The 22,758-nt window shown below is 42.3% G+C and overlaps 1 protein-coding gene across 1 annotated transcript; it reads right to left on the bottom strand.

Moving 5' to 3' along the window:
• Positions 1-1,565: 1,565 nt before the first annotated feature.
• cavin1.S (caveolae associated protein 1 S homeolog) lies at positions 1,566-19,047 on the bottom strand. The gene is made up of 2 exons (XM_018237920.2): positions 18,434-19,047; positions 1,566-4,366 (listed from the first exon to the last, which is right to left on the bottom strand). The coding sequence occupies exons 1-2, from the start codon at positions 18,869-18,871 to the stop codon at positions 3,656-3,658; spliced, it is 1,149 nt and encodes a 382-aa protein (XP_018093409.1). The 5' UTR covers positions 18,872-19,047; the 3' UTR covers positions 1,566-3,655.
• Between the last annotated feature and the right edge of the window lie 3,711 nt (positions 19,048-22,758).

The following is a 22,758-nucleotide window of genomic DNA, read 5'->3' as shown; positions in this document are numbered from 1 at the left end:
TCTGTATGTCTGTCCCACAGATCCTTTATCTGCTGCCAGTTACAGACATTAGTGTTCCATTAGTGCTCCATAATGAGTGGAGGGTGCTCCTGTTTCTGCCTGAGGGAAACTTAAATGACCCCAATATTCTTTCTGACTCTTTATTAAGGTGTTTCTTGTCCTTCTACTACAAACATTTACTTGCACCGTGGTTGGGGGGTCTAGTAATTGCAAAAAAACATATTGATTCTGAAAGGACTTGTAGACCTTCCACTGAGTCATGTTAGCCCTAATATTAACAAAGGTTTGTGTAGGAATTGGGGCCCATCAGTGCCTCAAAGTGTCCCCTGAGCATGTGAGGAGGAACCTTCAGGTTGTGTCTCCTCCCTGAGAAAGAAAGAGTGGAAGGCCTAGGACAGCTCTGCTAGAAATGTCAACCCTCATTCAATTCTATTCACATGAATGGAAAGACAAAAGACGGAGAACCAGAATTAGAAGAACCCAGTAAATATCAAACCTGGGAAGAGGAATGGGGGAAAGAAGACCTGTTAGTACTTAAATCTGAAGGTTTTTGATCCCATTGTTATTATCTACTCTGCTATAAAGCCACACATTGAGCATTTAGCTAGATACGGGTGCCATCATATCTCATATATAGAGAATACATGTGAGTCGGGTTCTACAAACTGGACTTATGCAGAGAATGGACTGGAAATCTTTGCTTCAGTCCCTCATAGTGGTGTGTGGCAGATCCCTGATATGATTGAGTCTAGTTAATGAAGGGACCCCTGAGTACCATAAGAATACAAGCTGTACTTGGTTAGGGTGGAATTATAACAGATCCCATACCTGTATTATAATTCATATATATGTAATACACTTGACTTTTCCTTAACCAGAATGAAAAGACTTAAGAATAAGGGTTCATTAAATAACCATAATTGCTGTTATTTCCAAAATGATATGTTTATTTCTGCAAGCAAATCATGCAAAAGTGATGTACTCAAAACTGTCATAGTGTATTACACAACCATAAAGGACTGAGATTCTCCCCAGGAATTATTCTGGCAGTTGGCACCCGTGCTACTTGCTGGGCAGTGGGATCAGAAAGGACAATTTGCTTCTTATTGCTTATTGTTAAATCCATAATAATTACATGTTACATAAGAGCAATGGACATGACACAAGGCAGGGAGGTGGAATGGAAAGGGCTTGGTGTCTTCTCATCAATGGACCCAGTAGTGAAATCAGCAACATAGAAGCAACTTATAGGAGAGCACTCACAGTCCTACTTGCATATACAAAATAGGAACAGGCAGCTGCCCCAAATATAAATATTTATTGGGGTACATAGTTGTTTTGTTGTTCAGATCCAAATATCTATCAATAACAGGGTCAGAAATCTTCATAAAACCTCTGCTACTGCATTGCACATTGGTATACTTGGCCCAACTCTGGTTAAACAGAGTGGTTAAACTAGAATACTAATGTAGAAGGCAGCTAAAAACAATGATTGACATGAGGATGGAGCAAGTTAGTGGCATGGCATTATGCATGTGGTTATACATCTAGAAACACAAGGGCTGTTCTGTGCCACTGGCATTTTTATTGTTATCATGTTCAGCGCTTACAGGCAGTTTAAAGGAAGAAAACAAAGTCATTCAATGCCGCCGTATATCCGGGATATGGTTCTGTCCTTACATTCTCCTCTTCTGAGATGCCAAGACTGCACAAGACTGCACAATGGAACAGAAGGGGGGAGTCATTGTTCTTTTGTTGATGGTTTATCTAAAACTACTAACTAGCGATTACGTTGAAATATGTTTCTAATATCATAGCAATCATTTTGCATCCCCTTTACTCCAAATTCATACATAACAGTACAATCAGCCCACAATTTCATCCAAGAATCACTTAATTTCCCTTCAGAACCCTCACCCAGATGTTAATTCTTACAACAGTTTGGATCTCCTTGCTGTGTATGTTGGGCACTCAGCATATACACTTCCCAGGACAAAGACTAAATGATACTGTATTTAAATACCGAAAAGAATTATCTCATGTGTTTGCAATTAAAGAAAGAAGAGAGAGACAGAGCAAGGGTACTCGCACGTGTGACTCTCCTGCAACCTCTCTACTATAACCCCCAACATATTACTTTGGCCTCTGGTGAGATGAAGCTGGTAAACCATAGACTTAAGTTCCACTGACCTACATGACTATCACTTATTTCTGCGGTTCTAGTGGAAATTAGTTTGTAGAAATATGACCTCTTTCTTCTATATAACCCCACAGTGCAGAATATACCATAAACATTTCATAATATGATGAAGAACGTTGCACTGGAAACTGTACATCTATTGTCTGGATGAAGGAGATGACAGTTTTGCTTAGGAGACGGTTATCATACAGGCTTTAACACTTTTATTATGGAACATTTACATCCTTGCCTGGAAAGATGATTATCTGATATTTGTTTCTTTTAGGTCAACATATTGCTTTACTTTAAGCAAAATATACAGACACTCCCTCAAGACTTAATTGGAAGCATGGCCTATTGCTAACTCCCATATGTGTTTCTTTACATTGGGTATAGGCAATACGAGGCCATTGCTTACAGTGAGCAACCACTATGTGAAAGACGCCAACTCCATTCACAATTCTTCCTTGACCCATTTGAGTGGTGTCAACTCCATTTCAGCTACACTCCCTACAGCAACATACTTTAATATAGAACTTATAGAACATGCCACAACCTGCTGCAAATCATTCATCGTTCCATTCCCTAAATAACTGCACTCCTATCAAACCACCAGTCTTTGTTCTTCTCTTTATTATGAGTTTTTTGATGATGAGTAGGGTTATATATTTGACAGTGATGTACAAAACAGACAGGAAAAACTCAAAACAAACAGCCACAGAGTTGGGAGGAAGTAAGAGTTGGGCACAGCCCAAAGTTGCATTTATGGTGGGACTAACAGCCTTTCTATTGCCCCCACCCCACGGCTTTTATCAAGGCCTTGGTTTTGAGAAGCAGCAACTGACAGAGATAGGGGCCTCCATTCTCTATAGATAATAATACAAACTCTTCAAATTAATTGAGTAGGTTTTAACCCACCAAGCTCTAATGAAGCCTGTTATGGGGATATGGATGAAAAAGCATTGAGGCAAGTCATGTTATTGCTTAGGTAATAAAAAAGACCATCAATACTTCAAGACACTGCTTATCCCATCCTCACTGCTCATCCTTAAATATATGGGTATCGGTCACGGCTGTGGCTGTATTCTGAAAGCGGTAGCAAAGGCAGAAATGTCGGTCAACAGTGAGGTCCTGACTATTGCCTATGATTATGATACACAAATGTTATTTTACCAGTGTTACTCTGCTTGTCTCCTGTGTTGTTGTCTGTAGAGCAGAGACGGAACAAAGGAACAAAGAGAAAGTAGCTGCACAGTGGATATATGTGGAGGGATGTGACGGGACCATGTTAACCATGTAATGCTAGGGCGATGATTATATACATGGATTGGGGGGTTTATATATTTTTTTCTTTGTGTTTTAAGAGCTGCAAAAGTTAAGAGGAAAGATATGTGTGAATATGAAAAGAAAGTTGGTTTGCAAAGTGAAAAAAGGTTATTAACAGAGTTGTCCACGTGGAAGGAGGATGGTGACCACTTAGTCGCTGTCACTTCTTTCAGCCAGAACAGCATCAGGGTCCTCTGTGATTTGCAGCAGAGAGTGGGGATCAGGGCTCTCGCCTCTCAACAGCTCAGCTCCTTCCTCTTCTTCCTCTTCATCCTCCCCTCCAACCTCCACCATCTCCGTGGCTTGCACTTCAACCTCCCCTTCTCGGATCTTCTTCACATAGAAGGTGAAGGGGGGCACTTTGTAGACGGCAGTTTTAGAACGGGCATAAACAACATGGTCAGGTGTGAAGGACTTTTTTAATTTGTCCCTAGAGGTCTTCATCTTCTCCTTTCTTTCTGATGTCACAATCTTAGTTCCCAACTTGTTCATTCTCTTCTCAAGATTGTGTCTGGTCTTTTCCAGGTTTTGCCTGGTCTTTTCCAGGTTTTCTTTGGTCTTCACTTTGGTTTTTTCCATTTTCTCCTTGGTCTTCACTTTGGTTTTTTCCATTTTTTCTTTGGAGAAAACTTTCTTTATGTCATCTACACGCCGCATTCCACTTTTCTTGATGCGCTCAGCCCTTGACTCCTCAATGATCTCTTCTACTTCCACCTCCTCATCAGACGATAACTGGATTTTGTCCTCATCCTCCTCCTCTGCCTTGTTCTCATTTTGCTGACCTTCTTCAGCGACGTCTTGCTTTTCAGTGTCCTTTAGATTTTTGCTGATGCTGAGCTTGGAAGGCAATTTTACATCATCCTGGAGGGAGGAAAATGATAATTGTTAGACAACATATAAATACTTTACTTATATACATGTATAGCAATAACACCTCATTTCTTCTGAGCCACAGCTATGCATTTGTTATATTGGACCTAACGTTGGTCACACAAGCAAATGAGATGGCTGGTCAAGAGCTTTCAACCACATTAGCTGACCATTATTGCTCTGTGTATGGGAATTTCAGCTAACAATTCTGTACTGGTGTTATGTACCAAAACCGGTTGTTCCTCACTGACAATCTTTTAGATTAGTGGGAGCACAACCCACTTGCTTCCCAAAAATGTCATTATATACTCATAATTCAATCCAAATTCAAAGGAGAGAAGTTCCTATCATCAGTATCCAACAAGAGAAGGTCTGATCATGGGTTTCTATTAGAAGCAAGCCGGCTCTGAATGCTCCTCACTCACAACTCTGTTTATCCATCACTTTAAACTGAAGCCGGAGTTACCCAATTTATTGCTTTGCTCAGCTGGCAGCCAGAGGGATTTTTTTCCATCCACGCAGTATTTTCCATTTCTTACTCCTGTGCCAGAATTCTCTATAAACACAGAAACGTTTTGCTTTCTCCCACACCCAAATCAGGGAGCAATACACAGCTGAACTGGAGAGAGATATTCTGTTCAGCTCAGAACACACTTGTTGAGAGCTGACACTTGTTGAATACTAACTTTTAATTGCATTATTACAAACGTGAAACCTATACCCGGGTTCCATTGCTTCTAATGAAACAATGAGAGAACAAATGAGAAGAAAGATTCTGTAAATGGCCTGTAATTCCTTTTTTACTTGTTCATTTTATTTTCTCTTTAGATAGGTTGCAAAGGTAAGTATCTAGATAATAACCACCCAATCAGATGGCACAGACTTCGCAAAATGTGCTTACAATTTGTGCTTTAATAAGATCTCCACACTTCTTAATAAAGCACAAATTGTGAGCACATTTTGCGAAGTCAGTGGCATCTGATTGCCTGGTTATTATCAAGATGTATAAGGAGTTGAGGAGCAGCATAGTTCTCAGATAGAGCACCACAGAAGTATATCCACGGAATTTTGATTTGTATTCATGGAAAGGTAAGTATGCACGCCAAGTACCCCAAGGCAGAGCAATAAATATGCCTTAAAATGTCAGGAATTGTCTCTAGGGCCAACATCAGTAGGGATGTAGCGAACGTCGGAAAAAAAGTTCGCGAACATATTCGCGAACTTGCGCAAAAACGCGAGCGGTTCGCGAACGGTTCGCGAACCCCATAGACTTCAATGGGAAGGCGAACTTTAACATCTAAAAAAAAAATTTCTGGCCAGAAAAATGATTTTAAAGTTGTTTAAAGGGTGCAACGACCTGGACAGTGGCATGCCAGAGGGGGATCAAGGGCAAAATGTATCTGAAAAATCTGCCTGTGTGTGCTTGGAAGAGATAGTGTAGGGGGAGAGCTGTTAGTGATTTCAGGGACAGATGATAGTAAGTTTGCTGGCTAGTAATCTGCTTGATACTGCTCTGTATTGGAGGGACAGAAGTCTGCAGGGATTTGAGGGACATTTTAGCTTAGGTAGCTTTGCTGGCTAGTAATCTACTGTTCTCTTTAAACAACTGCCATACGTTGACCTTGTAGGCATTGTTTGCCCAGTTTTTTTGGACGCAGCCACTGAAGCACAGTTGCCAGAAAAAATATGCCATATAAATGCTGAAAATAGTCATTTTTCGCCATACGTTGACCTTGTAGACATTGTTTGCCCAGTTTTTTTGGTTGCAGCCACTGAAGCACAGTTGCCAGAAAAAATATGCCATATAAATGCTGAAAATAGTCATTTTTCGCCATACGTTGACCTTGTAGACATTGTTTGCCCAGTTTTTTTGGTTGCAGCCACTGAAGCACAGTTGCCAGAAAAAATATGCCATATAAATGCTGAAAATAGTCATTTTTTGCCATATACGTTGAGTCAACGTATGGCAAAAAATGACTATTTTCAGCATTTATATGACATATTTTTTCTGGCCTCTGTGCTTCAGTGGCTGCGGCCAAAAAAACTGGGCAAACAATGCCTACAAGGTCAACGTATACACTACTACAGCGGTGGATACGGATTACGTAAAATATATTATGGCTGCTTGAAAAAAGTCACTCCGGTGTTTTTTCTGGAGACGGTAATATTATGGATATTTAGACAGAATGTGAACAAGGTCACACAGCTAGATGGCGGGTTGAAGAAAACACTGTGCAAATAATGCCTACAAGGTCAACGTATACACTACTACAGCGGTGGATACGGATTACGTAAAATATATTATGGCTGCTTGAAAAAAGTCACTCCGGTGTTTTTTCTGGAGACGGTAATATTATGGATATTTAGACAGAATGTGAACAAGGTCACACAGCTAGATGGCGGGTTGAAGAAAACACTGTGCAAATAATGCCTACAAGGTCAACGTATACACTACTACAGCGGTGGATACGGATTACGTAAAATATATGAATGCTGCTTGAAAAAAGTCACTCCGGTGTTTTTTCTGGAGACGGTAATATTATGGATATTTAGACAGAATGTGAACAAGGTCACACAGCTAGATGGCGGGTTGAAGAAAACAGTGTGCAAATAATGCCTACAGGGCAAATAATGCCTAAAAGGTCAACTTATACACTACTACAGCGGTAGTAAAATAAAAAAAAGTAAAATAAAAAAAAATGAATATTAAAAAAAAAAAATTAAAGTTGGTGCTGCTGAACTACTAGGAGCAGCAGATTAGCACACCAGTCCCACTCCCCAACACTGCTAGACTAATAGCACTGGGCTCTTATAGTAGTAGTAGTAGTAGTAGTAAAACAACAAAAAAATAAATAAAAGCAGTCCTTACAAGGACTACTGTTATTGCAGCAGTCAGCAGATGAGATCAGAAGCAGGACAGCTGCCCACTGCAGCTACATACAGAGCACTGCAGTAGAAGGTAGATTACTAGCCAGCAAAGCTACCTAAGCTAAAATGTCCCTCAAACCCCTGCAGACTTCTGTCCCTCCAATAACAGAGCAGTATCAAAACGATTACTAGCCAGCAAACTTTCAACTGTCCCTGAAATCACTAACAGGCAGCAGCTCTCTCCCTACACTATCTCTTCAGCACACACAGGCAGAGTGAAAAAACGCTGCAGGGCTTCGGTTTTTATAGGGAAGGGGAGTGGTCCAGGGGAGAGCTTCCTGATTGGCTGCCATGTACCTGCTGGTCTGGGGTGAGAGGGCAAAAAAAAGCGCCAACAATGGCGAACCCAAAATGGCGAACGTCGCGCGACGTTCGCGAACTTCCGGCGAGCGCGAACACCCGATGTTCGCGCGAACAAGTTCGCCGGCGAACAGTTCGCGACATCTCTAAACATCAGAAATAATATTGACTGTGTCCTTAATCAGGGCCCAAGGTCAATAGTAGAGTAATAACCCAGGTAAAAAAAAAGGTTTGTCTAAATACCATAACACATCCAAAATTTGCCCCAAACCTAGTCCATTCCTAGAAAGTCTCCTCCTTTTTCAGGGCCCACTAAACTTGAATAATAAGAGGCCATTATACAGTATATCTATGGAAGCAGCTGTTGCCAAAAATGCCTTCTGTGTTTTGGGGTGCTATGTGCTCACATGTGACCAAACAAATCCCCCTGAAATTTCCATTAATTATAATGAGAAGTGATTTGAGATGATATACAGCAATGGGCTGGAGAAAAGTGCTTGGAATGTAGTTGAGCTACAGCTACAAGTGCAAAGATTGTGCATAACAAGCAGTGGCCTATTTGGTGATGACAGATTTTCAGGGCCAAGAGGGGACAATGAGCTTGTTCTGAGGCAGCTGCTTATATCCATCACATTGACACAGGGGCCCGACACAGGGGCCCAAAAGCAGCTAATAGCGTTGCTGGGGGCAAAAGGGAATGCAGAGGGCCACACAGAGTTATTGCATGGCTCTCAATGCACAACTTACCTACAAGAGTAAATGTACTCTACACATAGGGAGTAATGGCATTAATGACAGATACATTTACTAGTCAGCTGCTGGGAAACAAATAGGTGATTAGTGGCTGTGGGTTACTAGATGTGGCCAAACATAAGACTTTTTTTAGCCTTTGCTGAGGTTCGGCCGACCAGGTGTAAATATTTCTCTTTTTGGAACATATCATTTTGGGGGGTGGGTTACAGTTATTGGACAACAGAGTACCAGATAGATGATAGAAGAGGGTCATAAATGCAAGTGATGCCCAAGTATAATATGGGGTGCATGGGCCCCAGACTATCAGAAAGAGGAGATAACAGGATACAAGGGTAATGGAGTAGGGAATTCATATAATCCCAAGTAAACTGCAAGGCATGGTGGGAAATAAATGAGTGGGAGTCACAAATCAACCTCAATATCAGTTTTAAGTAATCAGCTCAAGGGTGTCTAAAACAACACAGAGCCTGGGCAAGGTCTGCAGACTTTTTAGGTTCAGGCCCCTTATTCTCCAGACCTTGATTGGCCTTTAGCTCATAACAAGTTCATATATACAGTACATGAAGAAGCTTGTTTGTAAGAGGATCTCTCCTGTGTTTACTGGGGTATCAAAAAGAGTAAATAAACTATCAGTTCCCACTCTCACCCTAAGTGGCCTTCAAGTGGGGCCACCAGACACCGCTGAGAGCCCACAGTTAAGGCAGCACTGCAATAGCAGCTCACTTTGTCATTTAACCACACCATTTGCAGTAAATGTGAATTATTATTATTATTATTACAGTTTTTCAAAATGCAATCCAGTAAATCCCTGGTGTACATACGTCAATAACACTGACTATAAACATGTCCCAATACATTAACATCATTATTATTAGAGAAACAATTTACCTCTAGTAAAGTGCTTTTTCCATACAAACACTTCCAAGTAGTTTGAGTGTTGCGAGGCAACAAAATATGACTAAATATATTCCTACACCATGCTAGTGGTTTCATGCGGGCTCTACATTGGATGTTTCCAGCACTAAGATCTCAGTGCAAGGAAAATGGGCCTTTGTCAAAGGTTAGAAGAAGTGATGCTGTTGCACAGTTAGTCCCATACAAGTCCCTATTAGGCACAGGTGTTGGGGGTATTTAAAAATTTTGAAAAGGTATGGACTTGTTCAGACCAACGGATGGTATTGTGATGCTCTCATCCATTGCTTTGTTTGATGGGAAATACAGGTTTGGCTGGGCAAAAGTGCTAGATCATTGACCCGACTGTACAAGTTGAAGTGCACATTTGGGGTTTTTATCCCACTAGAATGTTGGAACTGACCAAGACAAATTGTGGCAAATAACACACAAGGAACCAACACATGACTTCAGTAGAAGACAGTAATATATACAGCACACACACACACACAACGAGGTTCACCCTCCATACTGAGTAGAGGCCTGGGTGCTACTGAAACAAGTAGCTTGTAGAGTAAAGCATGGCACCCTCACATCTTCAAAATCAAACAGCAGTTGATTCAAGCGTTTATTTTCCCTTGATAAAGGTCACCAATTGGACCAAAATACTGGGATTTCTAGGATCTGAGTGTGTGTATATATATTAAATGGTTGCCAATTATGGATCAATTGTATTGGTGGGCAGCAATCCGTGGATAAAATGCCCAGCTCCTGATATTGTCATGTTCACCAGGTGACATTGGTGGAGCTACCAGGGGTGCAGGGAATTGCACCCAGGCCTGAACACCCTTGGGGCCCACTGGAGATGCAATGGTGCAGTCAGATAAGCTATAGGATACGTTTTGCATGGGTATATGAATGTCTAGAGAGGCCCTGGCATTTCAAGGTCAAACATCCAATAAATAGTGATTGTCCATGGTCTGGGTGAGTGTTCAGCAAAGAATGAATGACAGGACACAGTAAATGCTCAAATACAAATCCAGCTGATGTTTTGTCCAGTTATTGGTGCCCTGCCCAGCAACATCTAGAACATAGAATCTGTTTTTGCAATTAGGATCTAAAGGGAAAATGAGAGAACAATGGGGAGAACTGGGGAGGGTGTCGGCTGCTAAACAATGAGCCCAAATAGTTCTGGGAAAAACAAGGTTCCTACAGGTTGATTAGAAACGACTGAGCTCCACAACAGCACCGACATATTTCTCTGCTGAGGAGGAAAAGCTAAAGCCTCAGGGACCCATAGACATGGCTGAGATGTTACTTTAAAAATAACTGTTGTGTTTGCAGAAATGCCAGAAATAAGTTGATGTGCAACACTATTTACAGACGCCCCTGTCCCGGCTTCTCCCACATTAGTATCAGAGAAATAGCTGCAATTCATGTATCAATGGGACCAGTGGCTGGAGAGACTTTAGTCAGGCACAATAGGGTTACCTGTGCTGTTACCCATAGCAACTAGATCTGTGCATGGCCAAGTGTGGTGACCTCCCCAACCCAATGAGGTCACCTTGTGATGACTGATAGCAGTTGGATCACATCAACTGGACAATCTTCAACCCAATGGGGGTTTTAAACCTGTACGATAGACATCTGGACAATATTTGGCCAGATATCTACTAGATCGTCCATCTGATAGGGCCTACATGGGCAGATAGGCTGTCAACTTGGTCTGATGGGGCTAAATCAGCCCCTAAAATCTGCCCCTGTATGACTGGCTTTATAATAACCATGTAACAGTAACTGCTGCTGCTACTCTGGATAGATGCACATCAGCCTCAGGTTGTTTAATATGGATTCAATAAGGTTAGTCCATTAACATGAGAATGAAATGGTGGGATCCTGCAAAGTACAGAGTGACTTTATAGTAAAGCTCCTTATTTGTATACATTGATTTTACAGCAACTGGCACTTTAGGAATTGCGTCTTTCTCTCTTTATATGAGTATTGTCGTTGTATCACTGGTGTGTTACCACAATCAGCTCCAGCTCTGACTCCTGGAATTCTCTTCCTTCCACAGTAACCGTTGTCATAACACATTTCTACAACTGTAAACTGTCTCTCGTCACATCGCACACTCGCAACCTCAAGGGATTAGAGCGCTCTGTCTGGCTGCACTCTCATCTGAGGTTGGTAAGGGAGCATCTTCTGTGCGTTATTTTAAATAGACCAATGCTTGCTTCTACTTGTTCCAACTATATCCTGTGTATACATATCATGTACTGTATATATAGATCTCTTGTGTGTATATCTCTTGTGTATATATAACCTGTAGGTATTCACACTTTGCCCTGCTCTGTGACAATCAGGCCTGGCTCAGGGAGCCAAATATAAAATAAAAGTGCTCCATAGCAAATGCAATTACCTGGCAAGTCAGGAAGGTCCCTATTAAAGGGGTCCCCAACTAAAACAAACCCTCAGCTGCCCCAGGTGCACTCGATATCCAACATTAAGGCCTAGTCACCTCTACTTGTAAAGTCCTACTAAAGGGCACATAAATCATAATTCTACGTGTTTCTAGTCGCATCTCTTCATGGGTTTTTCACAGAATTTTCACAAAAATGGGCAAGAACGTTGTTCACACTCTTTCCACAGACGTGTGCCTTGCTTGTATTAAGCACCCAAATGTATATGAAGAAATAATGCAGAACAGACAAGTAAATATCCACAAGTCTGGATCTGCTGAAGAAACCTGATTTGTCATTGAGACTAAATGTTACGTCTTGGCAAATCAGCCCATAAATTCTCTTTATTTTATGTACAAATTTGCAGTTTGATATGTTGCGGCCCTGTCGTTCTCTGTAATATTGTATCTTATATTTCCCTTCTATTCTCAATCCTTTCTCAGCTTCAAAGGCCACACACATGCGTAACTCATAAATCCAAATATTTGACTGTTTGACTCTCGGAATGCTCCGTAATATGATAAGAGGGTGGCACTTATAACATTCCTAGTACGTAGATATATAATGGATGTGATACACATGATCTGCTGGATAGAACTACAAACTGCAACGTTGCTTCTGGATTGCAACTCCCAGCACTTCTGAGCAATCATACAATTCAATAACACACGCAGCTTGCATTTGAAACAATTCAGTGGAGAATCCGTGTGGATATTTGGCAGGTTAATGAGTGTCAGTGCAGATTTGGGTGGGTCCCTAGAGGTGCCCTAAGGACAGTGGTATGTTCAGCTCCCCGGGGGGCCCCTGTGTCAGTGAATGAAAGATGAACAGGCAGATTGTGGTTGTCTCTGGGAGAGCAGCAAATGGTCAGTTCCCGTAGGCTGGAGAAGCGATGGGATCTTGCGTGCCTGGGACATGAATCACAGAGCTAAATATGGATTGGAGCTCCTGCCAAGTGAACACCAATTTAGTGTCTGCTTACAGTCCCCAGTGTGGAGCAAAGGAGAGGACTTAACAGGGGCCCGCTCCCCTATATCCTCCTAGCACCCATTCTAATGCCCACCACAAAATCTCTCTCTTTATGTTTTTCTTATACAAAGGCCAATTGACTTAAAGGGGGGTTACTGGGTTCAGTAAAATCTTTTTAGCCCCCCCTTAACCTTTAGGAAAATTATTTTGTCCACATACTGAAAAAAAGTTTAGATTCCCTCTACATAAATGAGCACCCCCATCCCACCCTGCAACTTGCATGTTATTCAGATTCTGGGTGCAGTTAGGCCCTGGATGCTGGACGTTTTCCATGAATGAATTACAAAGGCAAATGCAGCATTTGTAAATGGCTCCTCTTTTATCTGTTGCTAAAAACAAAGCCCTAAATAACAAAGTATTTTTTTATTAAGTAATTAGGCAGAAAGCACAAAACTATCATACGTTCTAGAAATGGTGAAGAATTGACAACAAGTGGAAAACACTTAAAGGGCAGATCTAATAAAACAGTAAAAATGTTTCTCATTTGACTTGCAAATCAATATCCGGCATCTTGAGCAGAGTCCAACAAAGGGAAAGAGTGTCCCGTTGTGAAAACAGATATAAAATATTTCTTTTTTATGTTACTTGTCCTTTAGTTCCTAAGCAAGGTGTGATTGCCATAGGCTTGTGTAGCTCTGCTGCCAAGTAGTGTTTACTCCTCGGGGCATGAAATTCTTGTTCCTCCACACGGTACAAATGTCTGTCCAGTCAATAAACTTCACTCATTTATGCCATATGATACCCCTGCCCTTTTAATCTCCATGCAGGAAGTTATTCACTGGCTTGGCTTTTAGCTCTCAGCCCCGCCTGATTTGTGGAAAGGCCACCTAGGCCCAGGCCTAGGGGGGCAGGATTTTAGGGGGGCGGCATGTTGCCCAACTGTACCCACATTGGTTCAAAAACACTGGGGATGTGCTGGAGATACAATCATTTGATGATCCCCATTGATGATGAAAATTTGCACAAATAAAGGGGGGAGGGAACAGGGGTGACGAATGGCAGTGGGCCTAGGGGTGCCCACAATGTAAATCCAGGGCCCACACAATACAGCGGGGCCCCTGGAGAGTAACACATAGCAAGCAATCCGCTTATTCTGCACATTGCAAGTAGACTAATAAAATAATTTCATTTGTTGGGGCCCAGGAGTATAGAGAGAATAGGACCAGGGTAGGATTTATATAGTGGGCACCCCTAGACCCGCTGCCGTTCATCGGCCCTGTCCTCCCCCTCTTCAAGCAATTTTTCATCATCGGAACCTGAGCAATGGGGATTTGCACACGTGAAATTGAAATATCTATTGAATCTCCTGTGCATCTCCAGTGTTTCTGTACCAATGTGGATGTGGTTGGGCAGCATGCCTACCCCTAAAATCCTGCTGCCCTAGGTCCAGGCCTTGGTGGCCTTTCCACAAATCTGGGCCTCACTAGGACTACAGGGTCAGAGCAGTAGAGGTCACTTACTATACCATTATCCATTATCCATTACTTACCAATGACATATATTATACCTGTAACATTTGCTTTTTCACCATTTGGCCCTGGATGTCAGGTTCTGATAGGCCCTAGGTGGCTCAGTCCAATCCCGTCAGACAAACGAGGGCAGCATAAAGATTTAATTCGTTGACTCAAATATATAAATCAGTGTAATACAAATAAGTGAATCCGCTTCCAAAAGCAGTTACAAGTAGAATGTTATGTGTGAGCCGTGAGCAAGAGCAGCATTGTCTAAGATGGAAATGTATGCCAGGTATGTGCTTGACACCCATCTCTAACAAGGACCCCTTGTTTTCTGCACAAATGAAGCCTAAGGACTCTACCTTCTACTTGCTGCAATATAAACCCCTTTATTCAATTATCCACCATGTTTCCTGGGAGACTTGGGATTTCAGCTCTGTCTCACGTAAATTCTCTTCTATTGCAACCCTCAACTTCATCGTCAATTATAATAGAACAGACTTTTTATCTCTCCAACCTGATAACAATTGATTTCTATGAGGAGCAATCATCACACCCGCTGCTGAAACCCTATGGCTGGAAGAAGGTTGAAAGGAATTCAATTTTATTGTTATTGTCATTTTTGTATGACTTTTCATATTCTCGTTTCTTATTCAAACAACTGCTTGGTTGATATGGATCCCAGCAACCAAATGGGTGCAAATGGGATCTAACGAACAAAAAGCGAAATAATTAAAAAAACAAAAACCACCAATTGCAAATTATCTCAGAATATCACTGTGTACATCATACTAAAAGTTGATTCAAAGATAAACAGCCCCTTTAAGGGCCTAATACAAAGGCGAATAATCGGTCTGGAGGGACTAACTCCACAGCTTTTGACTAAAATCTCACCAACTGATTTCTGAGATTTGTAAAAAGCTGAATAATCACACAAATGCACTGCTGCGACTTTTCCCAGTTTTAGTTTGAAAAACAAAATTCTAAATATGAAGAAAATGACACTTGAGTCAATATCAATCAGAATATCCCGGTCAACAACTGACTGAGCTTTATTGCTCATGGTGGAGTCTCCAGTCCTCCGATTTTCAAGGGTATGGCCATTTCTGGGGTAAAAAGCCATGTGATCACAATATATTTGTGAAAGCATGGCACCCCAAACCTCTTTTTCTTTGGCAAGTGCAAAGTACTAAATTTGTGTACATTGGTGCCATTTGTTCCCATATGTGCTCCTGACAACTTGTGGCAGAACTAATGCTCCCACCCAGCCTGGTCTGATAACTGACACGGTAGTGCCACCATGACACAAGTGAACTGTGGAATAACTGGCAGTTTAGATATGCTGGCAGTTGCAGGTTTCACCAATAACCTTGCATGTGAATACTTCAGACATTGCATCCATCACAGCCTGCTCAATGGGCACTACTTTGTGTATTTACCTTGGAATTCTGTGAAGAAGACACTATATTATCGCTATAAAGCCTGGAGATTTCCATCAGAAGCCAGGCATCTATTGCGCAGGTTTACAGATTGTCTAAGGCCGAGGGCCGCCTGGTCTCATTAACGTGTTCCTCTCCTAATGGCCTGCATTGGCCTCTGTTATGATCCAATTATTGGCCCGTTGGATCCAAATGGATGAGCCCATAGGTGAGCATGTTGGACAAAGGTGTTGTGGGGTGAATGTCATGAGCAAAGCAAAGCAATAAAAATGTTTATTCTTAAATCAGACACACATTGTGGCCACAGTGTTCTCAATAGGAAAAGTATCACTTCCAGCAGGAAAGCAGCATTAGTGTGTCATTATTTGGGTACAATGGGGAAATAGCCCCATAGACTTATGACCATGCCTCTGACCCACCCAGCGACATCAATTATTCCTAAACATTGCCTAAAAAACAACCCAAATCCCCTCTGATCTCCCACAAGTTCACCCTGTCCCTTTGCAACCTGCAAATTGTCCTTTACAATTATTGGGGCCCCCTTTGCTGGCTGGTGACTGCCGCACTCTAGGGATCCCGTTGTATATTTGTACAGGGAAATATGGAGAGCTGGGCACCCGCAGTAGTAAAATGCTATTGTGCAGCAGCAGTTTGAATAACAGGAGGTAAATTGTTTCTACACAATATAATGTGTATAATGGCAGAATTGGAATTGCACTGGGCTGTGTTGTTCTTGGCATAATCTAATTACAAGCAAAACCAGTAATAACCCTGGTGATATATAAGGCCTCCCCTTTAACATGAGCAACTGTTAGTAGGTTACTAAGGAGCGTGGCCCCCAGAGACCCTCGTGACTGATCAGATCACAATGTACAAGGGGCAATGCCCGAAGCCTCAGTAAATCTACTCCCTGCCACACCCTGATATGGACCAGCAAAGAATAAAGTTTATTCTATATCATTCCTTCTCATTTACTGCACCAGCACAAACACATATATAGACTATAAGCCGCTAGTAAAGTTATAGGTATATTTGCAATCATCAACCTAGCAGATATACTGTATGTGATACTTTATTCTTATTATTATTTATAAAGCACCAACATATTGTAGTAAATTACACATCCATCAGGTTCAACCTCTTAAGCCAAAGCTGTACAGTCTACATTCAACATACAAACTACACTTCTATTTTACAAATAATAATAATGATCGCAGGCACCTTGCTTCATTCGTGATGGGAATGTGCATCTCCCGGGCTTTTCCCCTTATTTGTCCTGAAACGTTATTGATGGAGGAACAGAGCCAAGTGCTCGGATCATCTTCAGAGCAGTAATATATGGAAGGATGATATGAAACACGCATGCATTCTATTCCTCCGTATGTATACAAATAGATATACTAGCCAAAGAAATCCATGATATAACCAGAGACCCCTTCTCCCCACATATTATTTCCCCCGCTGTAGCACCATGGGCTTCCCACTGGGCCCCATCTCCAGTAGCCCCCCAATAGTTACTCCACTTGAAGTCCTGTCTCTGCAGCTAAAAACCAATGAAGCCCCTTTTACTTTGCTCTCATGTTCTGCTCCATAACAGAGAACAGTAGTAACTGTTCCTATGTGTGTAGTGCAGTGCAGTGGGATATACTGTAAGATAACTAACAAGTGTGCTATTCTTATGATAATGTTGAATGAGTTGCATCTCCTATATCCTATAGGGCCCCCTGAATTGACCAGCTGATAAATACTTGGCGTCCTTATGCCTCTTGCACTTTTCACTCCATTAAAAAGTGAGCCCTTTAGTCATTTTCTTCCAGTTATATATTTATATAACTGGCTCACTGCACCAATGAGAGTTGAGAAACTCCGGGCAACACACGGTGGGTTACCAGGGGCAGCAAAACGCAGCTCCTTGTAACTTTAAGAGCCGGATTTCCGGTTTTCAAAGGGGCCAGGATAGCCCATGTGTTTAACAAATGTATCTGTGGGTTTCTCCACCTAACCTTTTTCCAACAACTCCAGCTGTGAGTTGCTGACAGATTTCACCTCCTTTAATTGGCTGGTTCCAGTAAGTAAGAATGGTAGGCTGCGGAAGCACACTAATTCATTATTAATAGCTCAAACACTAGTAAAGAAAACATAAAATAAAATTGATGGCATCCACTGACAGTTCCCCATTGAGAAGGTCCTGCATTGAGTTTTTCCTTGGCTCTACCATGAAATCTCAAGTGATGAGTGCAAAACTAGCAGCACTCCCAGCATCCTGAGCATCAGCAGGTGCAACACAAGAACGTTCATTTGTAAAGATGTTTCAGCATAGGTCTTTCTGTAAAGAACAGCTCATATATCAACAAAGGGAAGGTGCCATTGCAAATATAATGTTTGGGTTAAATGGGAGATGTAGTTCGCCAGAGCCAGAGATCCAGCAGTTAAAGTTGAATGTAGTGTGTGTGCGTGGGAGTATGACACTCTGGTAAGATAAACCCAGAATGGCAAATATAATGTTAGGCATGTATCTAAGCTTAGCTGTCGGGAGATATCAACCAACACTTGCCAACAGCTGCAGTTCACAAAGAACAAATCATTCATAGTGTGGTCCTATTCTCATCAGAGAAATGTTTCATTGTGAAAATTAGTAACAAAAATGATATTGCAAATGACCGAGAGCTAGATTTGTAACTACAAATGTGTGCAGTTCAGTGAAGTGTCTCTAATGGGGAGACATAGATTTGAGCAGTCATGCAGAAGAGTTATAGGTGGGACAGGAGAAGAAGACCTACCTGTGCCACCACGCTAAGATCTTACCTGGTAAATCATAACTTTGAAGTTTCTGCGTCTTAGAAGCTCAGATTCGTTGGACTCCAACTTTTTGATTTGTGTTGCCTGTTTTTCCAGGTTCTGTCTCACCGTCTTCACATTGACGCTCACCTTCCTCACCTTCTCCAGCATCTTACTGGCTGTGTTGCTGGTGGTAGCGTGGGATTTGCTTAGCTTGGAAAGTTCCCCTTGGATGCTGCCAACCACATTTTCCATCTCCTGCTGTCTTTCTTCCAACTGGGTCTGAGTGAGCTGAATCTGGTCCACTGCACCTATAATCTTGTCAAGAAGGCTTAGCACCATTACCCCATTGATCTGGTCTGCCTTGATGGGTTCACTGGGTTCGTTGGGTTCATCTGTGGTCTCCTCCGGAGGAGTCTCCGGGGTGGTGGGTTGCTCGATAATCTGTAAGGTCGTGTCCGCCATGTTGCCAGACTTTTAGCAGGGCTTCTGCCTTGCTTCTATTCAAGTTGTAAATGGAGAAGGAAGATAAACAAGTGGCGAGGGATCCAGCAGACACTTTGATAATTCTAGTTACTGGGATCCTGGCCAGAAATAGTTGAGCATGGGATATGTGTGTGTGACAGAGAGGGAGAGACTCTGTGCAACAAACTTGTGCTCTGCATAACTGTACTAGATGGGCTGGACCTAAGGGAGGGGGGCACGAATATTCCCTGATCCCTGTCATTGGATAACTCCACCCTGGCTATATTGGAGAAGTTTGGAGCTAACTCCACCTCTCCCTCCTCTATGATTAAAATAGTTATAAGGGAGGTGACTTCTCCCCTTGCATGCAAGCACAGGCTGTGGAATGTACCAGCAGAGGGAGAGGGGAGAGGAGCCTAAAGCTCAGAAAGGGGATCCCGTTAACCCTAAAAAACAAAAGTAGCTGAGAAGTCCACAAGATTCATTGCACCTCCAAGGTTTAAACAGGACCACTGTATGTATTTGGCATAGTCACAGTTTTTATATCTGTCATGTTACAGACAATTGTATTATCTCTGTGCAAAGGAAACGGGAGCAAAGGTGGCCCAATGTTTTTGCCTTCATTTAGTGCAACGTTTTTCTTTTCTTTGACATCAACAGAGCAAGATGTTTGCAGAACTTTGCTCCACTTCTAGCCCCCCCCTCTCTATATATATATAAGTTTATTTTTGGCACCCTATTATGCCTTGTGGCACTGGCACACTGAGCGCTGCTTTTGCACCATGAATTGATGCCACATGTCACAAGTGAGGCTTATATGTAATTAAGATTCATTATGAGAAATTGTTTCCATATACAGTAAATAAAATGGGCAGAGAAGTATTTTACATGTACACTTATGTCTCTGTGCCCAAGTCACTGTGTGTGGGGAGAGCCTTGGCATCCCCATTGTTCCCTACATTGCGGGGGCAAAACAGTACATTCCAGCATTAAATCTACTCTCAAAACAAGTAGAATACTCTTATAAATGTCACGGCCATTTAGACATGAAATATTTTTATAGAACAGAGGCATGAGAACTCAGCCCTCCAACTCCCATCACTTCCCAACAGACAAAGGTTTGATGAGCTTGGACATACCTGTTAAAGAAAATATACAGATTTTAATTTCTTTTACTGTGCAAAGTGTAAAAACATTTATGCATGCTCCGTTTGTGCATGACATAAGGCCGTGTATGTGGCAGGTGGGTTGGCTTGGGGGAAAGATGGCTGGAAAGTTTGTCTCAGCAAATGGAAAAGTGCTTGGAAGCATAAACAGTCAGATGTTTCCCCTGTAGGAACACTCCCTGGGTTTGTCAGGGAATTCCATGCCGTTTGGCTTAGTCAGAGCCCACTCCCCCATGTAAAAGCAGGAAAGTTAGAGCTCAAAGAGGGGCCCGAGGAGTCACTGGCGGCTGGAAAAAGAGCTGTGGAAAGTATGTGATGATGATGAAGAGGAATTTCTTGTTACTGTTGGGCCCAAGCCTTTTGGGGAGGTAAAGACAAATGAGCAATTCTTTTGAGAGGTCAGGGCACCATTGTTTGAAGACTGTAAAATACACTCAATAACATTGGTGATTTTTTTTCTTGAAACTTGTAAAGTGCGGGCAATTGTCTCAGAGGGGCTCATGTGTCAGGGCCGAAGGCTCCGGATGGAGTTACGAACAAGGAAGAAGCAGTTGGCAACACACCCAGTTCGAGGTATCCAAAGGGTTAAGAGAGTAACAAGGTCAAGTCCAGGCAAAAGGGTCAGTTCAGGCAACAAGAGTTCAGTAGACGGTATAACAGGCAGAGGTCAGGATCAGAATCAGTACAATATCAAATATAACGCACCCAGGAACACACAAAGTAGAAGTTATTATCAGACAATGTCTGTAGGCCTCTGGCATCCTTTTAAGGCAGTTTCGCTCCAAAATGTGTGTGAGAACGTTACGTGCTGATGTTGCACATTGATGCTGCACTTTTTGACGCCACACCCAGTTTGACGCACCGGCGTCCGACATCCCACATGTTTCCCCTGGGCGCCGCCATTTTGCAGATGATGCAGACGCTGTAAAGAGCACCGGCGAGCGTTCCTTACATCATGATACTAAGGGCAATGATACACAGGGGGGTTGCAGCCCATGTTACATTACAGAAGACAAAGGCACAAACGCTCTGTCATTGCAGTTGAATTACTCTAAATGCACAAAAGGAACTTCTCCTGATATTTTTACAAATAAATGATATAAACGTGTCATTGCCCTATGGGTAAATAAGTATATTTACTGGAAAGCTCACAAGAGGGTTTCTTTAGGGAATTTGTGTTGGTGTTTAATACTTTCTTGCCCCTCTTGCTCCCTATTCCTACTATTCACCAGTCTGTCACAGTTATTCCCACTGTTCATTCTAAGGCAGGTGCCACATTCCTACAAATGTATCAAACAGATGCCCTGCTTGTGAGCACACACAACACACACACAAACACACAACACACACACAAACACACACATTCACACAGCGGTGCCAAATAAACACACACAATGCGCAATGGTATTGACAACTGTCTCCTCTTATTCCATTTCTTAGGCTCAGGGGTTTTATCTACAGGTGAATTGCAGGTTTTATGGGATAACTGGTCAATATAGAGACTTATAGAGCAAAACATTGGGTAGGAATGGCATGAAGCTGCTGGGTATAAATATATAGGACAGCTCATTCCCAATATGTCATCTGCATCTATAGAGCTGCTTGCTGGAGATGTGGTGCATGGGTGTGATGTGGCCTTACAGCAAAACATTCAGGGCACCAATATGCATCCACCATGCACCCTCTCCCCACTTCTTTGTTGCAAGCAAAATCAGGTGCATCTTTTAGTGCCTAAGGAATAGAGAAATGTCTCACTTGCTGGCACCACATGGAACTTCTGAAACTGCCATCTTCTCAGCCTTAGATCCTTCCAAACTGCCATTTGACTTGCTGGTGCTGACCAAGCCTGGCTGATAAAATTGCTTCTGTACCTGATTCTTCTGCACAGGCCCGGACTGGCAATCTGTGGGTTCTTGCAAATGCCAGAGGGGCTGCTGTATGGTTCCATAGAAAGTTTCCATATAGTGGGCTGGAAGGGGGCTGTTTGGGCTGGTAGGGGGCTGTTTGGGCCTATGTGGACTTGGAATGGCAGGGCCTATTTTGACTTCCAGTCCAGGCCTGCTTCTGCATCTTGGGCTGCACCCCTCCCTACTCATTAACTTTAGACATATTTGTCCATAAAATAGTAGTTAGAGGAGAGCACTCATAGAAGCAGATACTGCTAAAACATTTTATTATTGACTACAAATCACATGACATGTTTCGGGCATGGCCCTCTCTCAAGTGTAGACATATTTGCTTACTCTACACACCTGCCTAGTTATTGCTTTTGTTTACTAGGGCCACTAAAACGTACTTAGTTACTAAACGGTTTCCCTGACCTTGACTGACCACCCTACTCAAACCTATCCTTTTGGTTTCAGATGATGTTCAGGACTTACTGTGTGTGATTCTGCAATGGTTGGACTGCTGTGGGACACCCTTCTTCTTACTTTATCTGCTGCCACAAATGAAAAAGGCTGACAGTAAGAACAGAATGAATTCTACAGATATTTCCATGATAACTGATGTTGGCTGGAATGCTGGGAGAGAATGGAATTGCTGACAGCTCCTCCTCCATCCATGCAACACTCTTCAGGTACAATATTGTGAAGGTGCCAGTTCTGTGAGTGGTATAAAGGGTGAAGCTGAAGCATCAGACACATTCCAGGAATATCTGTGTGGCACACTCCTATATCACACTGCTAAAGTTCATCAGGGAGGGGTTCTGTGTAGCAATTT

This window comes from Xenopus laevis, chromosome 9_10S (genome assembly GCF_017654675.1).
Source record: "Xenopus laevis strain J_2021 chromosome 9_10S, Xenopus_laevis_v10.1, whole genome shotgun sequence".
NCBI classification, from domain to species: domain Eukaryota; kingdom Metazoa; phylum Chordata; class Amphibia; order Anura; family Pipidae; genus Xenopus; species Xenopus laevis.
Note: the sequence above shows the minus strand (reverse complement) of the source record. Positions and strands in the feature narration are given on the sequence as shown.

Coding starts and splice junctions, on each gene's coding strand:
- cavin1.S (XM_018237920.2), bottom strand. CDS start 18,871: ATGGCGGACACGACCTTACAGATTATCGAGCAACCCACCACCCCGGAG. Junction 4,367..18,433: donor TCAAAGTTATGATTTACCAG/GTAAGATCTTAG, acceptor TCCTCCCTCCAG/GATGATGTAAAATTGCCTTC.